This window comes from Schistocerca piceifrons, chromosome 1, assembly GCF_021461385.2.
Source record: "Schistocerca piceifrons isolate TAMUIC-IGC-003096 chromosome 1, iqSchPice1.1, whole genome shotgun sequence".
Taxonomy (NCBI): Eukaryota; Metazoa; Arthropoda; class Insecta; order Orthoptera; family Acrididae; genus Schistocerca; species Schistocerca piceifrons.
In genome coordinates this window covers 387,585,898-387,611,056 of record NC_060138.1, presented here as the reverse complement: position 1 = coordinate 387,611,056, position 25,159 = coordinate 387,585,898, and the positions used below count along the sequence as shown (strand labels likewise).

General features: G+C 42.0%; 1 protein-coding gene across 2 annotated transcripts in view; it reads left to right on the top strand.

The window, feature by feature from the left end:
- Positions 1-25,159, top strand: part of LOC124788118 — a 436,861-nt gene that overhangs the window by 178,074 nt on the left and 233,628 nt on the right. The window contains exon 2 of one of the 2 annotated variants that reach the window (XM_047255245.1): positions 11,697-11,894. The exons of the other annotated variant lie outside the window; for it this stretch is intronic. Within the exon in view, the coding sequence (XP_047111201.1) occupies positions 11,697-11,894 (198 nt within the window). The remainder of the gene's footprint in view (positions 1-11,696; positions 11,895-25,159) is intronic. 2 annotated transcript variants of the gene reach the window in all.

Below are 25,159 nucleotides of genomic sequence, written 5' to 3'. Positions count from 1 at the left end.
TAGTAAAGGAGTTTTGCTATTTGGGGAGCAAAATAACTGATGACGGTCGAAGTAGAGAAGATATAAAATGTAGACTGACAATGGCAAGGAAAGCGTTACTGAAGAAGAGAAATTTGTTAACATCGAGTATTGATTTAAGTGTCAGGAAGTCGTTTCTGAAAGTATTTGTATGGAGTGTAGCCATGTATGGAAGTGAAACATGGACGATAAATAGTTTTGACAAGAAGAGAATAGAAGCTTTCGAAATGTGGTGCTACAAAAGAATGCTGAAGATTAGATGGGTAGATCACATAACTAATGAGGAGGTATTGACTAGAAGAAGGGATCGGTTGGTAGGACATGTTCTGAGGCATCAAGGGATCACCAGTTTAGTACTGGAGGGCAGCGTGGAGGGTAAAAATCATAGAGGGAGACCAAGAGATGAATACACTAAGCAGATTCAGAAGGATGTAGGTTACAGTAGGTACTGGGAGATGAAGAAGCTTGCACAGGATAGAGTAGCATGGAGAGCTGCATCAAACCAGTCTCAGGACTGATGACCACAACAACAACAACAACAACAAGTAGTTTAACGTGATATTACAGTCGGCTCACGAGCGAAGGGACTGGCGATGAAGTGGGGATTTTCCCGTTCGACCATTTCACGCGTGTACCGTGAATATCAGGTATCCGGTAAAACATCAAGTCTCCGACATTGCTGCAAGCAAGAACGGGACCAACGACGACTGAAGAGAGTCGTTCAGTGCGACCGAAGTGCAACCCTTCCGCAAATTGCCACAGATTTCAGTTCTAGGCCATCAACAAGTGTCAGCGTGAGACTATTCAACGAACATCATCGATATAGTCTTTCGGAGCCCAAGTCCAACTCGTGCACGCTTCATGACTGCACGACTCAACGCTTTACGCCTCGCCTGGGCCCGTCAACACCGACTTTGGACTGTTGATGACTGGAAACATGTTGCCTGGTCCGACGGAGTCTCTTTTCAAATTGTATGGAGCGGATGGACGTGTACGGGTATGGAGACAACCTCATGAATCCATGGACCCTGCATGTCAGCAGGAAACTGCCCAAGCTGGTGGAGGCTCTGTAACGGTATGGGGCGTGTCAGCTGGAGTGATATGGGACCCCTGATACGCCTACATATTACTCTGACAGGTGACAGGTACGTAAGCATCTTCTCTGATCACCTGCATCTATTCATGTCCATTGTGCATTCCGACGGACTTGGGCAATTCCAGCAGGCAATGCGACACTCCACACGTCCAGAATTGCTACAGGGTGGCTCCAGGAATATTCTTCTGAGTTTCAACACTTCCACTGGCCACCAAACTCCTCAGACATGAACATTATTGAGCGTATCAGGACTGCCTTGCAATGTGCTGTTCAGAAGAGATCTCCACCCCCTCGTAGTCTTACGGATTTGTGGGCAGCCCTGCAGGATTTATGGTGTCAATTGCCTCCAGCAGTACTTCAGACGTTAGTGGAGTCCATGTCACTACGTGCTGTGGCACTCTGCGTGCTCCCGGGGGCCCTACACGATATTAGGAAAGTGTTCAAGTTTCTTTGTCTCTTCGGTGTATATATAGTCATATGCGCCACATATTTTATCTTAGTCAAATAATCTTACATCGCATTTAGACAGAAATAATACGTCTTGTTTTATTTTCAAACCTTACGTTAACATTTTCCACCTCTTGAAATGGGTATACTCCGTAGGCGCACTAAATTAAAATCTTTGATCCAACAAAATTTCACCAATTACTTATCTTTGTACCTGATAACAGCCGAAAATCGGTCTATGAAACAAATAAGATTCATTATTATATATTACAATATTCATTATTACATTAGTGTTGTGTGTGTTTTCACTCATTATTCTACCTAGAACCGACGGAACAGTTAATCAAGTAATAGCTCTGTAACACTTCTTTTGTGTTTAATAATGACATGAACGTACTGGCGTTTGCCTGCCAAGGAACCCACAATTCAGTCAAAAATCTTCCGAACTTTTCTATACGAACAAATGTTATTAGGAATAATCGACGTAGTACTTAATTAGTAGCTTTTCACCTTCGTTTTTTGCGGAATATCAGCGATCGCAACTGCTTGCTGAACCATTAGTTCTGATATCTACAGCACTCATCATAATATTATTACGGAAACAATGAGAGCTTGACGAAAAAATATTTGGAAACAGAGATTCGCCTTTAGGTTTTCCTTCCGCCCTTGTTGATACGGGTTCACGATTTAGCGATAAATATTGGTGTTTTTTGTGAGCTTGAAGATTGTTCCATTTTGATTTATAAGTTAGTAAAGCTGCGCTTGTCAACAAGTCGAAAGTGCACGCAAGCAAAATCAAATATTATATCTTCTCTAATACTGAACACATACTCAGGATTTTATCCCGCTTCGAGTATGTTGTGAAGTAAATCGCAAGTGTATGAACATTACTGTAAAGACGGAAACTCGGATCTTTCTTATGTCTGGGCACACAAACATTATAATGTGAAGATGGACCCGGTACAACTACAAACTCTGACGAATTCTCGGTTAGCTCAATTAGATCACTTCATGTACAGACATAAATCATTAACGGACGGGACATGTTAACTCAATGCGAGATACAGAGGGGAGGGGGGAGGGGGGGAGGGGGGGGCAGTCGCAGTACCCTCCAAATCAATGGTACTATAAAAGGATTGTAACAGTTAGTTGGGCTACATTGGACAGGGGTGGAATGATCGAATGAGCAGGGACAGAATTACCAATTTAAACATTAGTTTTAAAATTGCGAAGTCACTCCAACTTGGTCACTGATAACCCAACATCAACACTCTATACGATTATCGAAAGCGGCGTAAATACTTGCAACGAATTTATTTCCTTTCTGAAGCCAATATTTAATAATCATATTACAGCCATACTAATACTGACAATAAAATTTACAATATAACATCTTAAAATCTGAACCTTTTATGCTAGCCTCTCAATTGTTGTTCTTCGTTAGAAATTTCAATTACCTGAATTAACCTACACCAATAGTCAGCTGTCTTCTTTCCTCACTTACCCACGAGGTAGAATAAGCGTAACCAAATCAACTACTAACTCTTTAAACTTACGGGAATATACAAGTGAATATGGAAGTTAATATACAAATATTGTTTAGACTTGTAGAAGAGATAATGGCAACAAAATGACCTTCATGTTCGCCAACATTAGTTTTGACACAATCAGAAGTGGACCATCGCTTCCTTTTTGGTAATGTCTGGTTGTGTCACGATCGCCGCACAATCACACATCTTGGCTGGTTGATTTGGGGTAGGGGAGCACATAGCGTTGTCATCGATACCATCGGACTACGAAAGAATGAGGAAGGAAATCGGACGTGGCCTTTCAAAGGAACCATATCGGCACATGTCTGAAGCAGTTAGGGAAAACACGGACAACCTACATCAGGATGGCCGGACGCAGGTTTGAATCGACGTCCTACATAATGCAAGTCCAATGTTTTAGCCACTGCACCACCTCGCTCGGTCATACATCTTGCCCATGTGCTCCATCCGTCTACCTCAGCTCACATAAATATAAGACAATATCAGCTCTTACACCTGAAACAGTTTGTTATCACAGACCAGAAACAGCAACAACTTTTAGAAAGCAAATAGTTTCTACTGCAACCACTTCCACCAGGGTCTGCGCAAGCTGCCATTTCTTTTTCAAGTCATCGGTCCTCTGATTGGTTTGATGTGGCCCGCCCACGAATTCCCCTTCTGTGCCAAACTCGCAACGTACGTCGTCAGTTATATTACTGGATGTATTCCAATCTCTGTTTTCCTCTATAGTTTTTACCCTCTACGGCTTCCTCTAGTACCATGTCTTAACAGATGTCCTGTCATCCTGTCCCTTCTTCTTGATCTTGTTTCCCATATATTCCTTTCCTCGCCGATTCTGCGGAGAACCTCCTCTTTTCTTATTCTATCAGACCTCCTAATTTTCAACACTCTTCCGTAGCACTACATTTCATATGATTCGATGATATTCTATTCCGGTTTTCCCACAGTCCTCGTTCCACTACCATACAATCCTGTGATCCAAACGTACATTCTCAGAAATTTCTTCCTCAAATTAAGGCCAGTGTTTGATACTTATAAGCTTCTCTTGGCCAGGAACGACCCTTTTGCCAGTACTAGTGGGATGTTTATTTCCTGCTTGCTTCGTCCGTCAAGGGTTTCTGTGCTGCCTTGATAGCAGAATTCCTTAAGTTCGTCTGCTTCGTGATCGTCCATTCTGACGTTACGTTTGTCGCAGTTCTCATTGCTCCTACTTCACATTGCTCCTACTTCTCATTACTTTCATTTTTATTCGATTTATTCTCAGTCCATATTCGATATTGATTAGACTGTTAATTCCATTCATCACACCCTGTAATTCTTCTTCACTTTCATTGAGGATAGCAATGTCATCAGCGAATCGTATCATCGACATCATGTCACCTTGAAGTTTAATCGCGCTCTTGAAGGCTTCCTTTATTTGCCCCATTTCTTCTTCGATGTATAGACTGAAAAGTAGGAGAAAGATTACTTCTCTGTCTTACGCCATTTTTAATCCAAACACTTCATTCTCGATCTTCCAGTCTCATTGTTTCCTCTTGGCTCTTGTGTATGCTGTATATACCCATCTTTCCCTACAGCTTACCCCTATTTTTCTCAGACTTTCAAACATCTTTCATCATTTTACACTGTCGAACGCTTTCTTCAGGTCGACAAATCCTATGAACGTATCTCGATTTTCCTTCAGTCTTGCTTCCATTATCAGCCACAGTATCTGATGCCTTTACCTTTCCTAAAGACAAACTGATCGTCTTCTAACAGGCCCTCAATTTTCTTTTCAGTTCTTCTGGATAATATTGTTGTCAGCAATTTGGAAGCATGAGCTGTTAAACTGATTGTGCGATAATTCTCGCATTTGTCGGCCCTTGCTGTTTTCGGAATTGCGTTGACGACTATTTTCCGAAAGTCTGGTGGTACAACTCCAATCTTATACATTCTACACACCAAAGTGAACAGTCGTTCTGTTGCCACTTCCCACAGTAATTTTAGAAATTCTGATGGAATGTTATCTATCCCTTTTGCTTTATTTGATCTCAGGTTTTCCAGAGCTCCTTTAAATTCTGACTCTAATATTGGACCCCATATGTCTCATCCCCTCCAGTTTCTTCTTTTATCAAGTCATCAAACACGTCTTCTGCCCCAAATAGGGCTGCAGTGCACTCTTTCCTCTTCGTTTAACCGTGAATTCCCAATGCGTCCATGATGTTACCGCTCTTGCTTTTAATTTCACCGTAGCTTGTTTTGACTCTTCTATATGCTGAGTCAGTCCTTTCGACAATAATTTCATTTTTTAATTCTTCATATTTTTATGTAGCTATTTCCCCTTAGCTTCCACGTACATCCTGTATATTTAATTCCTAAGTGATTTGTATTTCCTTATTCCTGATTTCCCCTGAACATTCTTGTTCTTCCTTCTTCCATCGATCAACTGCAGTGTTTCTTCTGTTACCCATGTTTCCTTCGCTGTTACCTTCTTTGTACCTATGTTTTTCCTTCCAACTTCTGTGATTGCCCTGTTTATAGATGTTCATTCCTCTTCCATTGAAGTGCTTTATGGGCTATTCAGTATCGCATTATCTATAGCCTTAGCGAACTTCAAGAGCATCTATTCATTCCTTAGTACTTCCGTAACCCACTTCTTAGTGCCTTGATTCTTCCTGACTAGTATCTTAAACTTCAGCGCCCTCTTCATCATTACTAAATTGTGAACTGAGTCTATATCTGCTCCTGGGTACGCCCTACAATCCAACATCTAATTTCGGAATCTCTGCCTGACCATGATGTAATCTAACTGGCGTGTTCCCGTACCTGGTGGCATTTTCCTAGTATACCTCCTCCTCTTGTGATTCTTGAACAGATCATTCAGTATCACTAGCGGAAATTTATTGTAGAACTCAGTCTTTCTCCTATCTCATTCCTACTACCAAGTCCGTATTCTCCTGTAACCCTTTCTTCTGTTTCTTACCCTACAGCCGCATTCCAATACGCCATGACTATTACACTTTCATTTTTCTTTACGTACTGAATTACTTGTTTGATATCCTCATACACTTTCTCTATCTCTTCATCTTCTGCTTGCGATGACGGCATGTACACTTTAACGATTGTCATCGGTGTTGGTTTACCGTCGAGTCTGACTCCAACAGTCCTATCACTGAACTGTTTACAGTAATTCACTCTCTGCCCTACCCTCCTATTCGTAATCGGTCTTTACCAGCGCGATTAATAAATAACCTGACATCAATGATCATCAATTAACTCTATAATTAGCGACAACCCCCACATCATGACTCTCTCTAGCACAACACACTCAAGCAAGCATTTAGTCTCGAAGTCAAAGGCTGCACAATTCTCAGAAGACAAGCCTTCAACCACAACGATGAGCAATGTGACACCGACGCACCATAACCTGATGTTCTTCCAAGATGATGAGCCTATAAACTTCCAAATGACCTTTGCATCGTAATTCAGCATAAAACATGCACTGCAACATCGTATTTATCCGCCGACAACGGGCAAGCGTCTTTCAAGTGAAACGTCTCACCTGTATGGGAATATACATAATGGATGTACGAATACAGACTGTAGGCATATGGTTGACGACATATGGAATTTTGGGTCTGGCCGTGAGTCGTGCACGGATAGCCAAATGGTAAGGTGACCGCTCGCGATAAGCGGGAAATCCGGATTCGAGTCCCAGTCCAGCACAAATTTTCACTGTCGTCGTTCCATTCTGTAACTGATGGTTGTCTATATTCGCAATTGTGAATATCTTTAATGTACTTCACGTATCTGGCTGCTTGAGGCACGTTACATACGCTGCTGTCTCTTTTGAGTCATCGGTGCACGAAGCAAACTGCTCTTATCAGCATAGCTTCCATCAAGTAAACACTAGCGCACTTACTTGGCTCCCCGCTTTCCTCACAAGCTCAAGTTCTTCCCGTCTCAGTGCGTCCGCCCTCTCTCTCCACAACCACAGAGCATTCAGATGCGCAGAACAAGAATTCTGTTAACATCATCTCCTGCAGCTCAAATCACGTGATTTCGGGACGGCGCATTTTAACCCCTATAGCGCTTAGCGTATTTTGAGCGTTATTACTTTGCTGCTACAGATAGATCACCATCAGAAGTACCGTGAAACGTTGTATACGCTTTTTATAGACATCTTAGTAATTTGATACGAGGAACTGAAGTTGGCTTAAAGATGTGATGAGGAATAGTACTGTGCTTTTTCGCCACAGTATCATAATTCAGATTCCACATTATTTACGTTTCGTCGGTAACGGGATAAGAAGTGACACCCAACAACTTTTTTTACGTTTACTATTGCATTTATTCAAACTCAGATTCCACTTTATTTACGTTTCGTCGGTAACGGGATAAGAAGTGACACCCAACAACTTTTTTACGTTTACTATTGCATTTATTCATATTGTCGAAGCTCTGTTCTAATTAATTACTTACAATGACACTGCAGACCGTGCCAAAGTGTCATGAAAAAACAAAATGTTACGTAACTATGAAAATTTTACGTAAGTCCGGTAAGCGATTTGAACTACCTACTTTTCCATTATTATTTTCAATACCCCTTCTGCTTTTTATAAAAAAGTAAAATATCAATAATATTTTTTCGCTATCTCATCAGAAAAGTACAGCCACACACTATGCACAAAAAAAATTACAAGATCAATGCTCCAATTCTGGAGTAATAACAGAACTGACAGCCAACAAGTTTTTTTAGGTTTTCTATTGCACTGATTCACATATTGTCGAATCAGTTCTAATTAATTACGCTACAGTGACCCAGTATAATAGGCTGTCTCATGCATTGATATTTAGATACACACAAGGGTTTGAGAACCTGCATGAATTGGAGGAAATTAAGCACTGGGATGCATAAATTTCATCTGCATATGAACACAGCGTCAGTATATGTGCAATGACTGGCATTTTACTCAAACACACTTGCAAATTTATCTAGCACTTGTCTCGTAAACACATGGCCATAAAATCGCAGAAATTATTTCCACAATACAAGCTTTTAAAATACCATGTCTCGATGTTTTTCAACATATAAAGTACTTCACATCAATAAGACATTTAAAATTATGCATTTTTTGTACATATCTCCGAAAAGTAACTGATCCTCCTTTCACAAACTTGTGTTTAAATCTGTAGCAATGACCATATTGCACCATAGCTGTTATTAAAACTCAAACGTGCAAAACGTAGATAAAACAAGGCGAATACGTGTAATATTCAAGTTTCGTTATTACTGCAAATTGTAGAGATGCACCATCATCCACGTGACTAGCCCGGTTTCACGTTGTTAAATGCGCAGTAGCCTATGCTCACTCCATAGATATACATTATGTCCATAGCCACCGATCTTCCTCCTTTCGAAACCCACCCATTAGACAGACAAACCTCTTTCCTCTTCAGAAAAATTCGACGTACATAGGCAGAGCAGACGAACCAACTCATATCGGTTAGTGTCAACCTAGATCATCATGCCTTATACGGCACATGATGGAGGAATAAATTTTTTCATATTACCGGTTTCGTCATTCACCTGTAGAGTTTGGAAGGTAAATGAATTATCTTTATAGCCCATAATCTTCTGCAGAGTGGAAGATTTATTCGGGAAGAGAAATACTGGTTACGACAAAGGATATTAATGAATATAAATAATGTGAAACAGTTGCCAAAATATCACAACTCTTTTAATACGGCTCTGCATGGTGTTATAGTTGGAACACAACCGAAATTATATGTTGTCTTCTTTGTTTAGGGCTTCTTTTTATGCAGTTGCAGATATGCCATTGGTATTTGTAAATTATCGTCTTTTGCAACTGTCATGGAAGTCTTATTAAGACCAGATGCGTTTCGGTTTATTCTAGAGCATTTTCAGTGGTCAGTGTAACGATATGGTTTTTTCCTCTTACAATTTTGTTTGCTAGGATCATGAACAGTTCGCAAGGTTTACTTACTACTATAAACATTTTTGATTCTTATCGCTATTCACGGTTTTACTGTTGTTTATGTCATTATTCTCGTTCTTCCACGTGCATGTGTTGGGTTTCACCACACTGTACTCTCAGTGCACTTAATATTTCACGTTTCTATGTTGAGAAGAACTACAATGCTCTCTCTATTTCGTGTGTTTTATTTTGCTACTATGGGATGTGGTCGTCTTTTGTTTGTTTTGGTAAAGGTGGCAGCATCTGTTATCGCTCTGTGAATGTTTATATTTTCCGACTAGAAAAGACAGCAGTCACTCCAACCACTACCAAAACAAACAAAAGACGAACACATCCCGCAATAGCAAGACGAAACACACGAAATGGCGAGATGACAGTAGTTCTTCTCAACACAGAAACGTGAATATTTAGTGCAGTGAAAGTGCGGTGTGCTGGATATCCAACACATTCACGTAGAAGAACAAGAAGAATGAAGCAAACAACACAAAACCATGAGTAATAATGATAAGGATTAAAATGTTTACTGCAGTAAGTAAAGCATGCGATGCGTTCATGATCCTAGCAAACAAACTTGTAAGGTAAAAAAGTGAAACGCGTCTGGTTTTAATAAGACTTTCTTTAGAGCTATAAAAGTCGGTAATTAACATATAAAACATGCATTATAATTCTTATAACATTTCACGGATTTTTTTCCTAAAAAGTGATTCTGTAACTCATCAGTGAAGTGAATATGGAGAATAAATTACGCTTTTTTCATCTTTAGCCGGCCGTTGTGGCTGAGCGGTTCTAGGCGCTTCCGTCTGGAACCCCGCGACCGCTACGGTCGCAGGTTCGAATCCTGCCTCGGGCATGGATGTGTGTGATGTCCTTAGGTTAGTTAGGTTTAAGTAGTTCTAAATTCTAGGGGACTGATGACCTCAGAAGTTAAGTCCCATCGTGCTCAGAGTCATTTGAATCATCATTTTTAAGTCACTCCATCGTACGTAGCCAATCTGAATACGGAAAAATCTATTCACGTGCTTGTGCTGCGAAGAATATTTCATGACTCTTAAGACGTCATTTGAAGCATATGCGGCAAAGTTTTCCTCGCGAACACTGTATCTTCGGTGCGGGGACTTCGATGTGTGGTCCCTCTGGTCATTGATGATGCCCCCTGTGGAGAGATATGTCGCTGTTTAATGACCATAATTGTAAACTAAGCTAAAATTGTCGGAATAAAGTATTGTCGACTGATCTCTGAATTGTTGAAAACACATTTAAATCAGAGTTTCAATTGCGTATTCTGTCTTCTGGGATTTAGTACTTATCATAAGGAAACAGTGTGCACCGTGTTTGCACAGAGTAGCTCAGTTAAAAGTAGCCCGCGAATGCAAGCGTAAACAGCTGCAACAGTGGACAGTTTTTTATAGTAATCGATTGTCTGCATTCTCCTGTTAGCATTTCAGTTTATTTCATAGCGAAGTTAGACGTTTCTCTTTGAGGTCTCCAAAATTATTTTCTCGGCAGAAGAAAGAACTGAAATTGTGGAAGTATATGTGAAAACAGGTTTGGTTAAGGAAACTCGCGAAGTTTTCAGGATCAAGTATCCGGATGGAGGGCAACCAGCAAAGAGAGCGGTACGGTATCTGTATAAAACTGCCGCACCTTCAGATCTGTGCAAAATGTGAACCGACAAAGAATTCCTTCAGTTCGTACACCAGAAGTTGTTGCAAACATTTGCCGAGGGATTATTCAGAGCCCAAAGAAGTCTACACGTAAATTGGTCCAACAGGCGTATGAGAGTAGGACTAGTTGCCAGTGGGTACAGAAAAAAGTATCAATTTGAAGCCACATCTTGTGACGGTTGTGCAGCAATTACGGAAGGTTGACAGTCAGAAACATGCAGATTACTGCACGTGGCTTTTTAATAACATCAACCATGGTTTGTTGGCCCCTTTTCATTACACCATGAGTGATGTAGTATAGTTCCATCTTCCCGGTCACGTGAATTCACAGAATACGAGGCACTGGGCAACGGACCCACTACATGATGAAAAAATCGGCATTTGGTGCGGTGTAACAGGAACGTGCATTATTGCACCGATATTTTTGACACTACCCTCAACACAGTTGCATACATGGAAATTTTTTGTACATTTTGTCCTTAACTCACTGAATATGAAAGACAATACTGTTTCTCCCAGCAAGATGGTGTAACATGCCATGCGTCTGAGGTATTCCTGAAGAGTCCATAATGTCTTCACTGAGGAACGAACTGTCAGCAAACGTTTATGGCCATCACATTTGCCGGATTTCACAACATTACCGAACATTACTCCGGGTGTATTTGAATATGCTTAGACGTGCACAGCTCTGTATTGATACTGCATAGGGTCACTTTCAACATAAATGTATTTTTCATTATAAATAAATGTTAAGTCCATTATAGGTGTTCGGTTCTGCAATTTTGTTGCATTTCCGTTGTACTTACACTGTCTAGTTTTATCTGCGCCACCCGTATTTACGTGTAAGTGTTCTAGGGAAGGAGTAAGGACATGTAAGGGTTGTAGAGTGTGAGCTGTAAGGGAGACAGCGATCAGTATCTGATGGCTGTGGCTGGGTGCGCAGGTTGCCGGCACGAGGGCGTCACGGTACCGGAGGGCGGCGTGGTGGCGACTGCGGCGCCGTGCCTCTCGTGCCGCTGCTTCTCGGGGTCGCTGCAGTGCCGCCTGCAAGTGTGCCCGCGTATGCCACAGCCGCAGCAGCTGCCACTGGGCTGTCGCCTGCAGCTTCAACCGGGGAAATGCTGTCCGCAGCTCGTTTGCGGTCAGTCGCTGCTGCTGGAACGCTCCCTCTACCTTCAGTTATTGCACTAATTCGCCTGCCCTACGCAGAGTGTTTCAAAGTCTTTGCATCAAACGTCTAGGGGTGACAGATTACGTCGCGGGGAACAACTTTTGTTAGTGACAAAACTTTCACTGATGCTTCTTGGCGACGCTAGGGATCATTCTTTTACTTAGCTAACTAGCAGATTAAAACTGTGTTCCGTACCGAAACTCGAAGGCGGGACCTTTGCCTTTCGCGGGCGAGTGCCTTACCGACTGAGCTATCCAAGCAAGGCTGACGACTCGTCCTCACAGCTTTATTTCCGCCGATATCTCCTCTCCTACCTCCCAGCCTTCACAGAAGCTCTCCTGCTAAATTTGCAAGACTTGCTAGCACTCCTGCAAGAGAGGATAGTGTTGCAGTTTTGGCAGGAGAGCCTGTGTCAATTTTTGGAAGGTAGGAGAAGATGTATCGGCGAAAGTAAAGCTGTGAGGACGGGTCATCATTCGTGCTTGGACAGCGTGGTCGACAGAGCATTTGCCCGCGATAGGCAAACGTCCCAAATTCGAGTCTCGGTCCGACACACAGTTTTAATCTGTCAGGAAGCTGTATATCAGCGCACACTCCGCTGCAGAGATAAAATTTCATTCTGGCATTTTATTATTAATTGCGGAAAAATATCTTTCTCCCTTTAGAGAAACACATTCTTAATGTTCTCTTCTTGAAAAATAATTCCACCAAATTACAGCAGTATGCAGATGCAGCACAAATGGTTACTAGATGGTACTAGTTTGGTGAAATCTCGACATCCCAGGACTGTTGAATTTATTAAATCGACGCCTAACAACGTCGGGAAGCGTCAGCGAAAAATTTATCACTAGCAAAATTTGTTCCCCATGACGTGTTCTATCACTCCTAGACGTTTGATGTGAAGACTTATATATCGGTCATTAGAACGGAATGCCGATATTTTGACGAGCTGATCTACAGAATAAATTGAATTACTCACACTGCGCGAAGTGTTAGGTGACGATGTTTAGCCAAATTATACTACTGTTAATTCTCACTGAAACGAGCAAACGCACTAAATTTTGTCAGACTGAACTTTCCACGTAGGTTTAATCTGCCGTGTAATAGTTGTTGATGTTGTTTTTAGGAAAAAAATTATCGTATGACCACGAAGAGAAGACGACCTAGTCCACTCTTATCTATTCACTTCGGAAAATACTAGTAAATACTCAGTTTAAAATTGATTGCTATCCTCAGCGGTAAATATGTGCGATGACTTGTGGTCAGGTGTTGATCAAATTTAAGAAAAGTATAGTCCTGTAGCATTGCTGACTGGTAGACCCAAAGAGGTGTAATTACAGTCCTCTCATTTCAGCATTTTCATTTTTGGGGTGACTTATTCCACTATTTCATAAATTGAGGAATCTGTGTATCGCGTACAACTGCAAACTACTCTCACGGCGCCGTGAAGAATATAGTGCTATCTTTGTATTGTTATCAAGCAGAGAGATCATAGACGGGTATGATTTGGTACTGGTACATCGCCTGCACTTTCTGATGAGCATCACAGAAACCACTGAAGTTAAGGTCTTCGCCCATTGGTCGGGTAACCACCGACACTTTTATATCTCCCATCCACATACTGCACTGCCAACAGATCTGGAATTCAACTAAAGGCGTCGGAGCACATTTTGGTGAATAGGAGCGGTAGCCACCAGCTTTCCACTTGCTGGTAAAATTCTAAAAGTGAAGATTCCTCGTAGTAACAGAATTTCAGACAGTTATCGCTGCAAGAACATTATGTCTCTTAATAAGCAGCCTGTGTGGCTATTACGTTTACGCAAATGCAGCTAAAGGTACAGGGGAACATGGTAGAGGAGTGAGCGTACACATTGTATCAGAATAGCAGAGTAATACAGTGCAGTGTAGTCGCTTATTTTATGCTATGTACTCGCCCATGCATCACAGAGCTATAAACACAATGTCATAATGATGACAGACTTAGCACACAAACAGACTACAACATGGGATACCCACGGCTCTCTTACAGTGGCACTTTAGCTACATCGTGATGAATTTTACGATGGGGATTATGTTAACGTGTTCAGCACGTCTTATGTAGCACCCTGTTGTCAATCTTCTCTTTCGTGGGATTTGGCGAAAGGTTTGTAAATGTGACTTCTCAACCAGAATCTGATATACAGTTTTCATTAGTTACTTATGTTTTGGACGTTTATCATTACGATCGACTCCACAGAAAGCTGTTTTGTCACCTGGTTACAAGATAGAAATGGTAGGGGTGTGACGTGAGGCGACTCTTACGCAGACACGGAAGCCTGAACTGCCCCGCATGCATAAAAGATGACCACATCAGCATATTCCTCGTCCGTAAAACGCTCACGTACAAATAATGTGGACTGCGGCGGCGCCCTGGCGTGGGAGACTAGTTAGGCAAGGTCTCGGGTAAAAATATACATAAATATAAAAATTCGTATTTTTAAAAATCAGTTATTACTGGATGACAGAACAGCAGCGACGAAGAAAAAAACTGCGAATAATTTATAGACCGAACGCCTGTAATCTTATTCTGAAATAATTCTGTGCCTCACTACAGCATAGAAGCGCGATGCATCTTCACGCCGCTGCTTGTTCATAAACACGAGTCAAGTTTCAGCACCGCATGATTCTAAAACGTTATAATTACTATTACACATTTTTTTTCTAGCGCTCTACCGTTAAGCATCGTAAGGAAAAAAACTGAGATCACTGCAATTGTACTATTTCATGTCGACGGTCGCAAAATAAGCTCACTTGACAAAAATTCATCACCTGGCATGTCAATGTTAATACTAGCTACAAATGCTTACAGATCGTGTCGAATGTATTGGAATGCATGTGCAATTGCTGTGTCTCTCGAGCTGATTTACCTCATTTGTCGTATGTAAAATGAAACAAGAGTGTTATGTCAAAGTGAAAAAACAGAGTGAATACCATTGCACATAGCAAAGGTCATGCCATAATGGAAATATCCCATTTCACAGTTTGGTCGCAAGCTATATCTGTGCGGACTGATCAGCAATCTCAGTTTATGTATAAAATATTCTCGGTATTCTTGCCGCGTCAGTTCTAGATAAAATCTCGAGCTTTCGACGATTACCTCCATCGTCAGGAGCTGACTGTCTCCATTGCTGCTATGGTAGCCTCTATATAGCCCGAAGACGGCTTCTGATTGGTCGGCTTATGATTGGTCGGCGATTACGTGCTGCTGTCTCAGACGGTGTCACTGTGTGCGCCGGTGGCGCCACCGCTTCCGTTTGAACGTAAACCTTGAAAGGAACGTCTCTGCTGCTTCTCTGCATCAAGCGCTCGTTTTCACGCACAGCTCAGATGGTATCCGCTATCTCAGTTTATTTACGACAAAATTTTAGCCGAAGCACCATAAGGAAGGGCCAGGGTCGTTGGCGTATGACCTGGCTCGTGGCTAAAAATGGAGTTGCATAACAGTCATTGCTACAGATTGCAACGTGAATGAACACTCCAGGAGGAACTGCATCGTATGTTCACTTTACATAGCGTCACTTCAGTCGACCAAGTTATCATGATACAACGCCCAACGATATATCTACAGCGAACCGATTAAAACTTCAAATGCCTTATTTTGAGTTATTTTATCAATGAAATAACATTTCTGGCTGTATGTTAAGGACATCGTACATCTACATAAACTTCTTGGAGTACGACGCAAGACGAGTGATGCGAGCTACAGGCAGCTCGATTACGGCATTTCTGACGTTTTAATTACAGGGAAATGACATGTATGCTTCAGGTGGAATGTATCGTTAATCAGCATAGTTACATTGAGGTGACCGACAACAAGGTTCTTCTATTTCCCCATCATCTTAACGAGGATGTATCATTGCTAATCTTGGCTTCAATGGTAATAACGTCTATAATTCTCGCATTCACCAGTCTGTCAATGCTACTGTTCGATATGAGACATATTTAGAAACAATCAGACATCTGGTATGGCCATAAAGTTGCCGGACTTGAATTACATCTTAGTCTCCGAGACCACTTGGAGTAATATGCCAATCAGCACGAACGGCATCAACACAACCTTCCATACATGCACGATTTATTGTAGGACGAGAGACTGAACACTGGCATATTACATCGAGAATCCTGTTCCGTTCATGTCACAATGAAAGTATGTGTTGTCAGTGCTTTATGTTTCAAGGATGAAGTATACCACGGAAAAGCAACCTTACCCTTCCTTTGTATGATTCCCAGGATGTGTTCAAGATATAAATCTTCCACGTTAAAGCGTCTCAATTAGTCGATTGAACTTTTGTTGTTATTTACAAAATTGTACAGTTATTGGAACAAGATAGAAATAATAGCCCTCCTGATTGTCCAAAGATTAACTGCACACACAGCTTACTGAGCATAGACAAAAGAGAGACCATTGGTAGGGCATACTGTTCTCATTAATACAACAGCATCATAATTAGTCATAGTTCAATTCACAGGGGACAGCGTAACAGGATCTAGAAAGAGTCGCCGTAAATTCACCTCGAGAAATAATATCACCAAGTCCTGATACCGGGCAATGTTGCAACTTCTGTGAGCAGATCGTCTTAACAGGCTCTGTCTATGTCACGTGGTGATATCTGCAGCGCGGCATACTCTGACGTGACAAAAGTCATGACATGGCGATATGCTCATATGCAGATGGCGGTAGTAATGCATACACAATGTGTAAAAGGCAGTGCGTTGATGGAGCTGTCATCTGCACTCGATGATTCGTGTAAAATGGCTTCCGAGGTGATTAGGGCCGCACGACAGGAATAAATCAGACTTTGAACCCGGAACGGTAATTGGAGCTACATACATTGGATGTTTCACTTCGGAAATCGTTAGATAAATCAATATTCCGAGATCCACAGTGTCAAGAGTGTGCCGAGAATACTAAATTTCAGGTATTAACTCTCAATACGGGCAACGCAATGGCCGGCGGTCTTCATTTAAAGACCTAGAGTAGCGGCATTTGCGTAGAGTTGTCGGCGCCAACAAACAAGCATCACTGCGTGAAATAACCGCAGAAACTAATGTGGGACGTACGGCGAACGTATCCGTTAGAACAGTGCGGCGAAATTTGGCGTTAATGGGCTATGGCAGCAGAGCGCCTTTGCTTCAATTGTTCAGATGTGTGTGAAATCCTATGGGACTTAACTGCTAAGGTCATCAGTCCCTAAGCTTACACACTACTTAACCTAAATTATCCTAAGGACAAACACACACATCCATGCCCGAGGGAGGACTCGAACCTCCGCCGGGATCAGCCGCAGAGTCCATGACTGCAGCGCCTTCGACCACTCGGCTAATCGCGCACGGCATCCTTTGCTAACGGCACGACACCGCCTGCACCGCCTTTCTTGGGCTCGTGACCATGTCGGTTGGACTCGAGACAGCTGGAAAACCACGGCCTGATCAGATGAGTCCCGATTTCAGTTGACAAGAGCTGACGTTAGGATTCGAGTGTGACGCAGACCCCACGAAGCCATGGACCCAAGTTGCCAACAGGGCACTGTGCAAGCTGGTGGTGGCTCCATAACGGAGTGGGCTGTGTTTACACAGATCTCTGACTGGAAATGGTTATGTTCGGCTAATTGGATATCATTTTCAGTCATTCATGGAGTTCATGTTCTCAAACAACGATGGATTTTTTATGGATGACAGTGCACCATGCCACGGGGCCACAATTGTTCTCCGTTGGTTTGAAGAACATTCTGAAGAATTCGAGCGACTGTTTAGGCCACGCAATCGCCCAACATGAATCCCATCAAACATTTATGAGACATAATCGAGAGGCCAATTCGTGCACACAATCCTCGTATTGGAAACACTTTCACTGTTATAGACCGCAATAGGAGCTACATGACTCGATGTTCTTCCAGGGAAGTTCCAACGACTTAATGAGTCCATGACACGTCGACTTTCCGCACTACTCCGGGCAAAAAGATGTTCGATAAGACATTAGCAGGTATCCCATGACTTTTATCACCTCAGAGTGCAGTAAATAAAAAACTACTCCCCTTGACACTACAAATAATATCACATAAACTTGGCAATAGCCCTGCCCACATCGCTCACCATGGTATCATAGTAAAGCGATAATTTGCACAAACAGGAGTTAGGACCTATTAGTTTCCCTTACACACACAAACACACACACACAGAAACAGGAACATATGATCTCCTCAAAGGAATAGTAGGCGCTCCTGCTACCAACAAAACTAATAAAAAAATTAACGCATTCCGTAGTATGAAAACAATGTTCACGAAGCGGCGGGATGGCATCGTTTCTTCACAGCGCTAAAATGTGAATATTTTTAGTGTTAGTGAAAGTGTTGTGTGCTAAAATCGACCACATTCATAAGGGGTCCATAATTAGAGCTCCAGTTTCAAAATCCTGTACAACGGGAAACACTGATCAGAATGATGTCAAACTGGAACAGCAATTTTGACACTGGGAGAAACGTTATGGGGTAAAAGAATTAAGAAAATTTGAACAATAGGTGGCGCAGTAAGCGTCAAAATATACACACCAACAGACGCGCGGCACAAGGATTGCGTTCGGGACGTTCAATATGACTCTGCAATATGAAGGATCGCCTGCTGCTGGTAAAGCTCTTTTACAAGAACGGTGACTGTCCGCCAATAGCCCTGCTGAAGTTCCGAGCACTCAAGATTGTGAGAAAAGAAAGGCATTGGTCCGTTGTCTGCTAAGGGTCTGGAGAAACTGATTACAAGATTCGAAAACACAGGTTCTTTTGAAAGTGTGGCAGAGGGAGGAGAGCATTTGGTCAGACGTCTGTCGAACATGTGGTCCCAGCATTGTAAAAAAGGGATCGAGCGATGGTGTGCAAACATGCAGTGCACGTGGAATTGCCCGAACGTTGGACATGCCAGCGAGAACAGTGCATAAAATCCTAAGAACCATCCTGCATTGGTATCCATACAAAACCACTTACGTTCACGAGTTGCTTGTTAGTGACATGACAGCAAGACAAACGTTCTCTATGGAATTTCTTGCTCGCATCGAACTGGACAATGAATGGCGATGGAACGTTCTGTGAACAGACGGAGCCCATTTCCAAATACGCAGAAATGCAGAATATGAGCAACGGAAAATCCGTACGCATATCAACATTTACCACTTCATTTTGCAAAGGTGACTGTGTGGTGTTCGGGTTAAGGGCATCGTTTATTGTAGGGTCGTATTTTCTCGAGGAGATGAGTCCTGCAGTTCTGTTACCTGTGCCGTCAATGGTAAATATATGATCGAGGTTTGCGCACCAACGTCATCCCAGCGCAGCTTGGGTGCATGGGTAGCATCATTTTTATGCAAGATGGCGCTCCTCGGCACTTTGAACAGAAAGTGAAGCGGCTGCTGCAAAAGCATTTCGGAAATGCTAGAATTATCAGTAAATTTATAGTAAATGTTATTTAGTTTAATTGTGTACCGAGACACGATTTCGTTGGAGTGTGCGATTTCCGAGTTATTAAAGAAAAACGTACAAAAGTGATATTAAACGTGTTCTATTTCGGAAACCATTCGAAATATGGCATATGTCCGTACGAAGTTTTCTGTTCAGAATCACTAATATTACCGCGTCTCAAAGCATGTACCTTTCTTCTTCACTCACCCTGTATAAACAGTTTACCGCATCAGAGCGCGTTCGCTTCAGTCTCGAACGTCTTACCCGCTGGATGGGCCACCTCAGTTACAGTCCAACTCTGTTAGACGTCAAGTGTTTGACACAGCTCGCGCAGTGCTCAGCATTGATCGTTAAAAACATTTGATTGCGCTTACTAAATTTCGTCCAAAATAGTGAACTAATAATTTGAAACATATGATCTATATGACTGTGAGTGGGACTGATGACCATAGATGTTAAGTCCCATAGTGCTCAGAGCCATTTGACTGTGAGTGGTCATATGCTGATGAATACGAGTGAGGATGCATATTCGGCAATGCTGATACCAGTACCAGCAAAGTCAAAGGAAACATCAAGATTGACCAGCTAATTCGAAACACTGCACGGGAAAGCAACAACGCAGCACAATGTATCCCTAGGAAAAAGAATTGCATGCCATTGTACACATTTTTCCCTATTCCTTTCCTAATGTGAGTGCACTGTAACGTGTCATTACAAAATTTCTATTAGTTCTTACTGTGTACACTTTGTAATAAACTCCGTAGTAAGCTAAAAATCATCGATTGTCTCTAACTAAGCAGGTAGTCCCAAACAATCGGAAATAAAGCGTAGCTTCTTCTCATTCACAAGTATGATAAAGAACAATATCGTCAATGTTTGTCTTATGCAGAAGCACAAATTCAGATTAAGGAATAACAGCGAAGGAAATCGGCCGTGCCCTTTCAAGGGAATCATCCCGGCACTCGCCTAATGTAAGGAAATTGTGGAAAATATCGGCATTACCGGACGATAATTTGAAGCGTCGTCCATTCCAACAAGGAGTATAGTGTCTTACCCATTGCGCCACTTCGCTAACTGTCTAATGCAGAATACTAGAGCGTATCCTGAGTTTGAATATAAAGGCGTTCACTCCAAAAAGCATCACGGATGTCAGGAGATTTAATCATGTGAAGCGCAACTTCTGCTGGTCAGTCAGTATGCCTTGCAAATCATCGACACCATTGCAGTAACAGGAATACCAAACATCGACACAGCATGGATGCAGCAATGGTGGATAAGCATTCGCTTGTAACTTGGAACAAAAAAGGTTGTAGAGAATTATTATTAGCATGAGCCCTGATGAATAAAATTCTACTCTAGACTTCTCAATGCATTACGCTCTTCCGATACACAAATCAAATTTGCTCTTTTTAAAGTTTCAGTGTAACACACAGCGAAGTCCAACGGACTTATGTTCCAAACGTACAGACAAATCACCACATACACACAGCTGCTCTCCAGGAGCGTGAAAACTGTGACCACTGTATACGTTCAGCATCAGTTGAGAGAATGTTGTGACGTCAACTGCAGGTTGTCACAGAATCGTTATTGGCAGAGGACACGAAACAATTTGTTAGTGAGAGGCTTACATATCCAATATATTATACAGCTTTGTGACCAAAGTAGAAAACGCAGCTATTTGAGAAAGTGTTTTGACCAAGATATGAAACACCCTTACACATGGATCATTGTAGCCGTGAGTTTGAAGTATACTATTTGTACAGCAACAATTCGTCATGGTTTGTGGAACTCAAAGCATGATGAAAAACTACGTCCCCTCCCCCGATGCCGCTGCGTTGAACTATTGCACTAGGTCGAATTATTTTACACACAAACATTGTCAACTGCACTTAACTGCCCGTCGATACCATGATAATATATTTCGAAGTACACACATTTGTACAGTCTCTCACTTTTTTAAAATTCAAATCCCTTTCAAGTAGATATTGTCAGTTGCAAATTAAAAAAAATCTCACAATTGGACATTACTTCTCCCCGAGTGTTTTCAAGTCCTCCGCCTGGTATGCCTAATTATCGTCCTTACCTAACGTGCTGTTGTTGCGTAACATACTAGTAGTCAGTTATTTACGCGTGCATTTATTTGAGATATCTGACGTGTTGAGGGATACAATGAGAGTGAATTGTGGTAAGGGTATCTATCAACTTCTACCTACATCTACATTTATACTCCACAATCCACCCAACGGTGTGTGGCGGAGGGCACTTTACGTGCCACTGTCATTATCTCCCTTTCCTGTTCCAGTCGCGTATGGTTCGCGGGAAGAACGACTGCCGGAAAGCCTCCGTGCGCGCTCGAATCTCTAATTTTACATTCATGATCTCCTCTGGAGGTAAAAGTAGGGGGAAGCAATATATTCGATACCTCCTCCAGAAACGCACCCCCTCGAAACCTGGACAGCAAGCTACACCGCGATGCAGAGCGCCTCTCTTGCAGAGTCTGCCACTTGAGTTTGCTAAACATCTCCGTAACGCTATCACGTTTACGAAATAACCCTGTGACGAAACGCGCCGCTCTTCTTTGGATCTTCTCTTTCTCCTCCGTCAACCCGATCTGGTACGGATCCCACACTGATGAGCAATACACAAGTATAGGTCGAACGAGTGTTTTGTAAGCCACCTCCTTTGTTGCTGGACTACGTTTACTAAGGACTCTTCCAATGAATCTCAACCTGGTATCCGCCTTACCAACAATTAATTTTATATGATCATTCCACTTCAAATCATTCCGCACGCATACTCACAGATATTTTACAGAAGTAACTGCTACCAGTGTTTGTTCCGCTATCATATAATCATACAATAAAGGATCCTTCTTTCTATGTATTCGCAATACATTACATTTGTCTATGTTAAGGGTCAGTTGCCACTCCCTGCACCAAGTGCCTATCCGCTGCAGATCTTCCTGCATTTCGCTACAATTTTCTAATGCTGCAACTTCTCTGTATACTACAGCATCATCCGCGAAAAGCCGCATGGAACTTCCGACACTATCTACTAGGTCATTTATATATGTTGTGAAAAGCAGACTTTTACCGCCAATGACATTATATTGCTCTACATCGTAAGACCTAAATTTTATTAACGCTATTGCTTCAACTCTGCAAAAATTATGGACTGAAATGATTCTCCTTTCAGTACAACTAAATAAAAATACTACGTTCTTTACATCAGGCTGGAAATTATCCACCATATCATTCAAGCCAATTGTATCGATTAGGAAACCGACCTGTGATGAACATTTACACAAAATGAAATTAATTTGTTCCCCTATTGCCGGCCGGTGTGGCCGTGCGGTTCTAGGCACTTCCGTCTGGAATCGCGTGACCGCTACGGTCGCAGGTTCGAATCCTGCCTCGGGCATGGATATGTGTGATGTCCTTAGGTTAGTTAGGTTTAAGTAGTTCTAAGTTCTAGGGGACTGATGACCACAGATGTTAAGTCTCATAGTGTTCAGAGCCATTTGTACCATTTGTTCCACTATTCACATATCCCCGGTGTCTTCGACATTTGCGGTACAATACCGAATAATGTGCGTTTATTACAACTGTTGGTATTATATACGTGACCGTCACTCCGGCTGAATGACCATGCTCCCACTCCCAACATCGCACAGGAACCAAACACTCTGAGTTAGTATTAAAATTTCTCTCGAGTGACACGAAGACACTAGACCCAAGTGACGTATGAAAGTAAAAGGACTACTAGAACTGACCCAGACGGCCGTCAAGTGATGCCCAACAACCCTCAGTGCCTGATATATGAGGAAATTGGGACATACCATCGAGGGTCTATCCTGCTATCTCTCACATCTGTGTTAGAAACACAATATCCACTGATAATTGCCAGGAAGTGAACCATTCTCATGCTACCAAATGTATACCAAATCATCACCAGCAAAAACATTCAACACAACAACAACCACCATAATCTCATTAAAATATCTGTCAGCGTTACCGAATCACATATCAACAGCTAGTAAACCAAGTGCCTTCAGATCACTCGTCGCTGTGTCAATGCTTTGTGGCTATGTGACATTCCTAGTAATACAATCGCGTGATACGCTACAGCCATGATTTGACAAACATCTTCGCTGGCTAGCAAAATTTGCCTTTCACATGACCAAAGCTTATGATCACGATGGTAGTTATTGGAATGAAAGTTTTTATGCTCCATCTGATGAAATGCTCCAGAATTCTCCATCAGAGAAACGTTCATAATATTGGTCTTTACCACACTTACGGGTAAAACGAAATCTTGTTTTCTTATGATTTTTGACGACACTTTCTTCATTAGAGATTTCGGGTAAATGTAATCAAACTAGGAAGTTAACTTCACAAATGTAGACTTCGATAATGTATTTTTTAAATAATTTCGTTTTATACGGTCAGAGTTTCCTACTGTCGTCGAATCGGTATGAACATTCATAAATGTAACTGCTATTAGAGGTACACCCAATCACTGGCTCAAATGGTTCAAATGGCTCTGAGCACTATGGGACTCAACTGCTGTGGTCATCAGTCCCCTAGAACTTAGAACTACTTAAACCTAACTAACCTAAAGACATCATACACACCCATGCCCGAAGCAGGATTCGAACTTGCGACCGTAGCAGCAGCGCGGCTCCGGACTGGAGCGATAGAACCGCACAGCCACCGAGTCGGCACCACCCAATCACTGCCTAGTCCTGGATTCAACTCTGTAACTGCGATTGCTAGTGAAGTGTACAGCAAATTTAAAAATTTGTGAAATTTATGTAAACAGCTGTGCAGAGAGATTATTAGAGGAAATACAACGAACAATTAAATCATGTTTTATTTAAAGAGAAACCCACCACTAAGTGGCAACTTCATCGGTTGTGTTATCTACTAAAGCAACAATGACAAACTACCAGCGATGAGTTGAATTAGTTGAGACTATGGAAATAGTGTGATAGGGCGGATACATGGACCAAATCAAGGTCGCTGCACCACTGAGTGGGTTCTGGTACAGATAATGACCTAAGACGAAGTCACGCTCCCCTGGGTCAGTAAGAAACAGGTTTCTCACCCTCCCCACCCACTTCCTTCTTAAAGTAAATAAAATGGCATGAGCATCGTCAATCACGTTCTTTTCAGCGTTGTGAGAGGATCCTGTTCGTTTGATATCAATTTCTTTAAAAAACGATACTAAATTAATATCAGGCTTAATAAAAACAATAATATTTTCTCAGCCCCTCCCTCTTTCTTTTCTCTCTCTACAGAAATTCGTCATTTGTGCCCTGTACTCTGTAGTGAGAGGGTCAAGGTTTTTATTTCCAAACAACAACAGGTATATAACAAATATCTGGTTTAGTACCAATAGCTTTTTTCACTAGTTTTTTTTCGAAGATATATTAATTGCAATACAGTTATTTTTGAACGGTAATGGTGAACTTATATGTTAGGTTAGGTTGGTGTTTAACGTCCCGTCGACAACGAGGTCATTAGAGACGGAGCGCAAGCTCGGGTTAGGGAAGGATGGGGAAGGAAATCGGCCGTGCCCTTTCAAAGGAACCATCCCGGCATTTGCCTGAAACGATTTAGGGAAATCACGGAGAACCTAAATCAAGATGGCTGGAGACGGGATTGAACCGTCGTCCTTCCGAATGAGAGTCCAGTGTGCTAACCACTGCGCCACCTCGCTCGGTGAACTTATATGTATACAGGGTGTTACAGA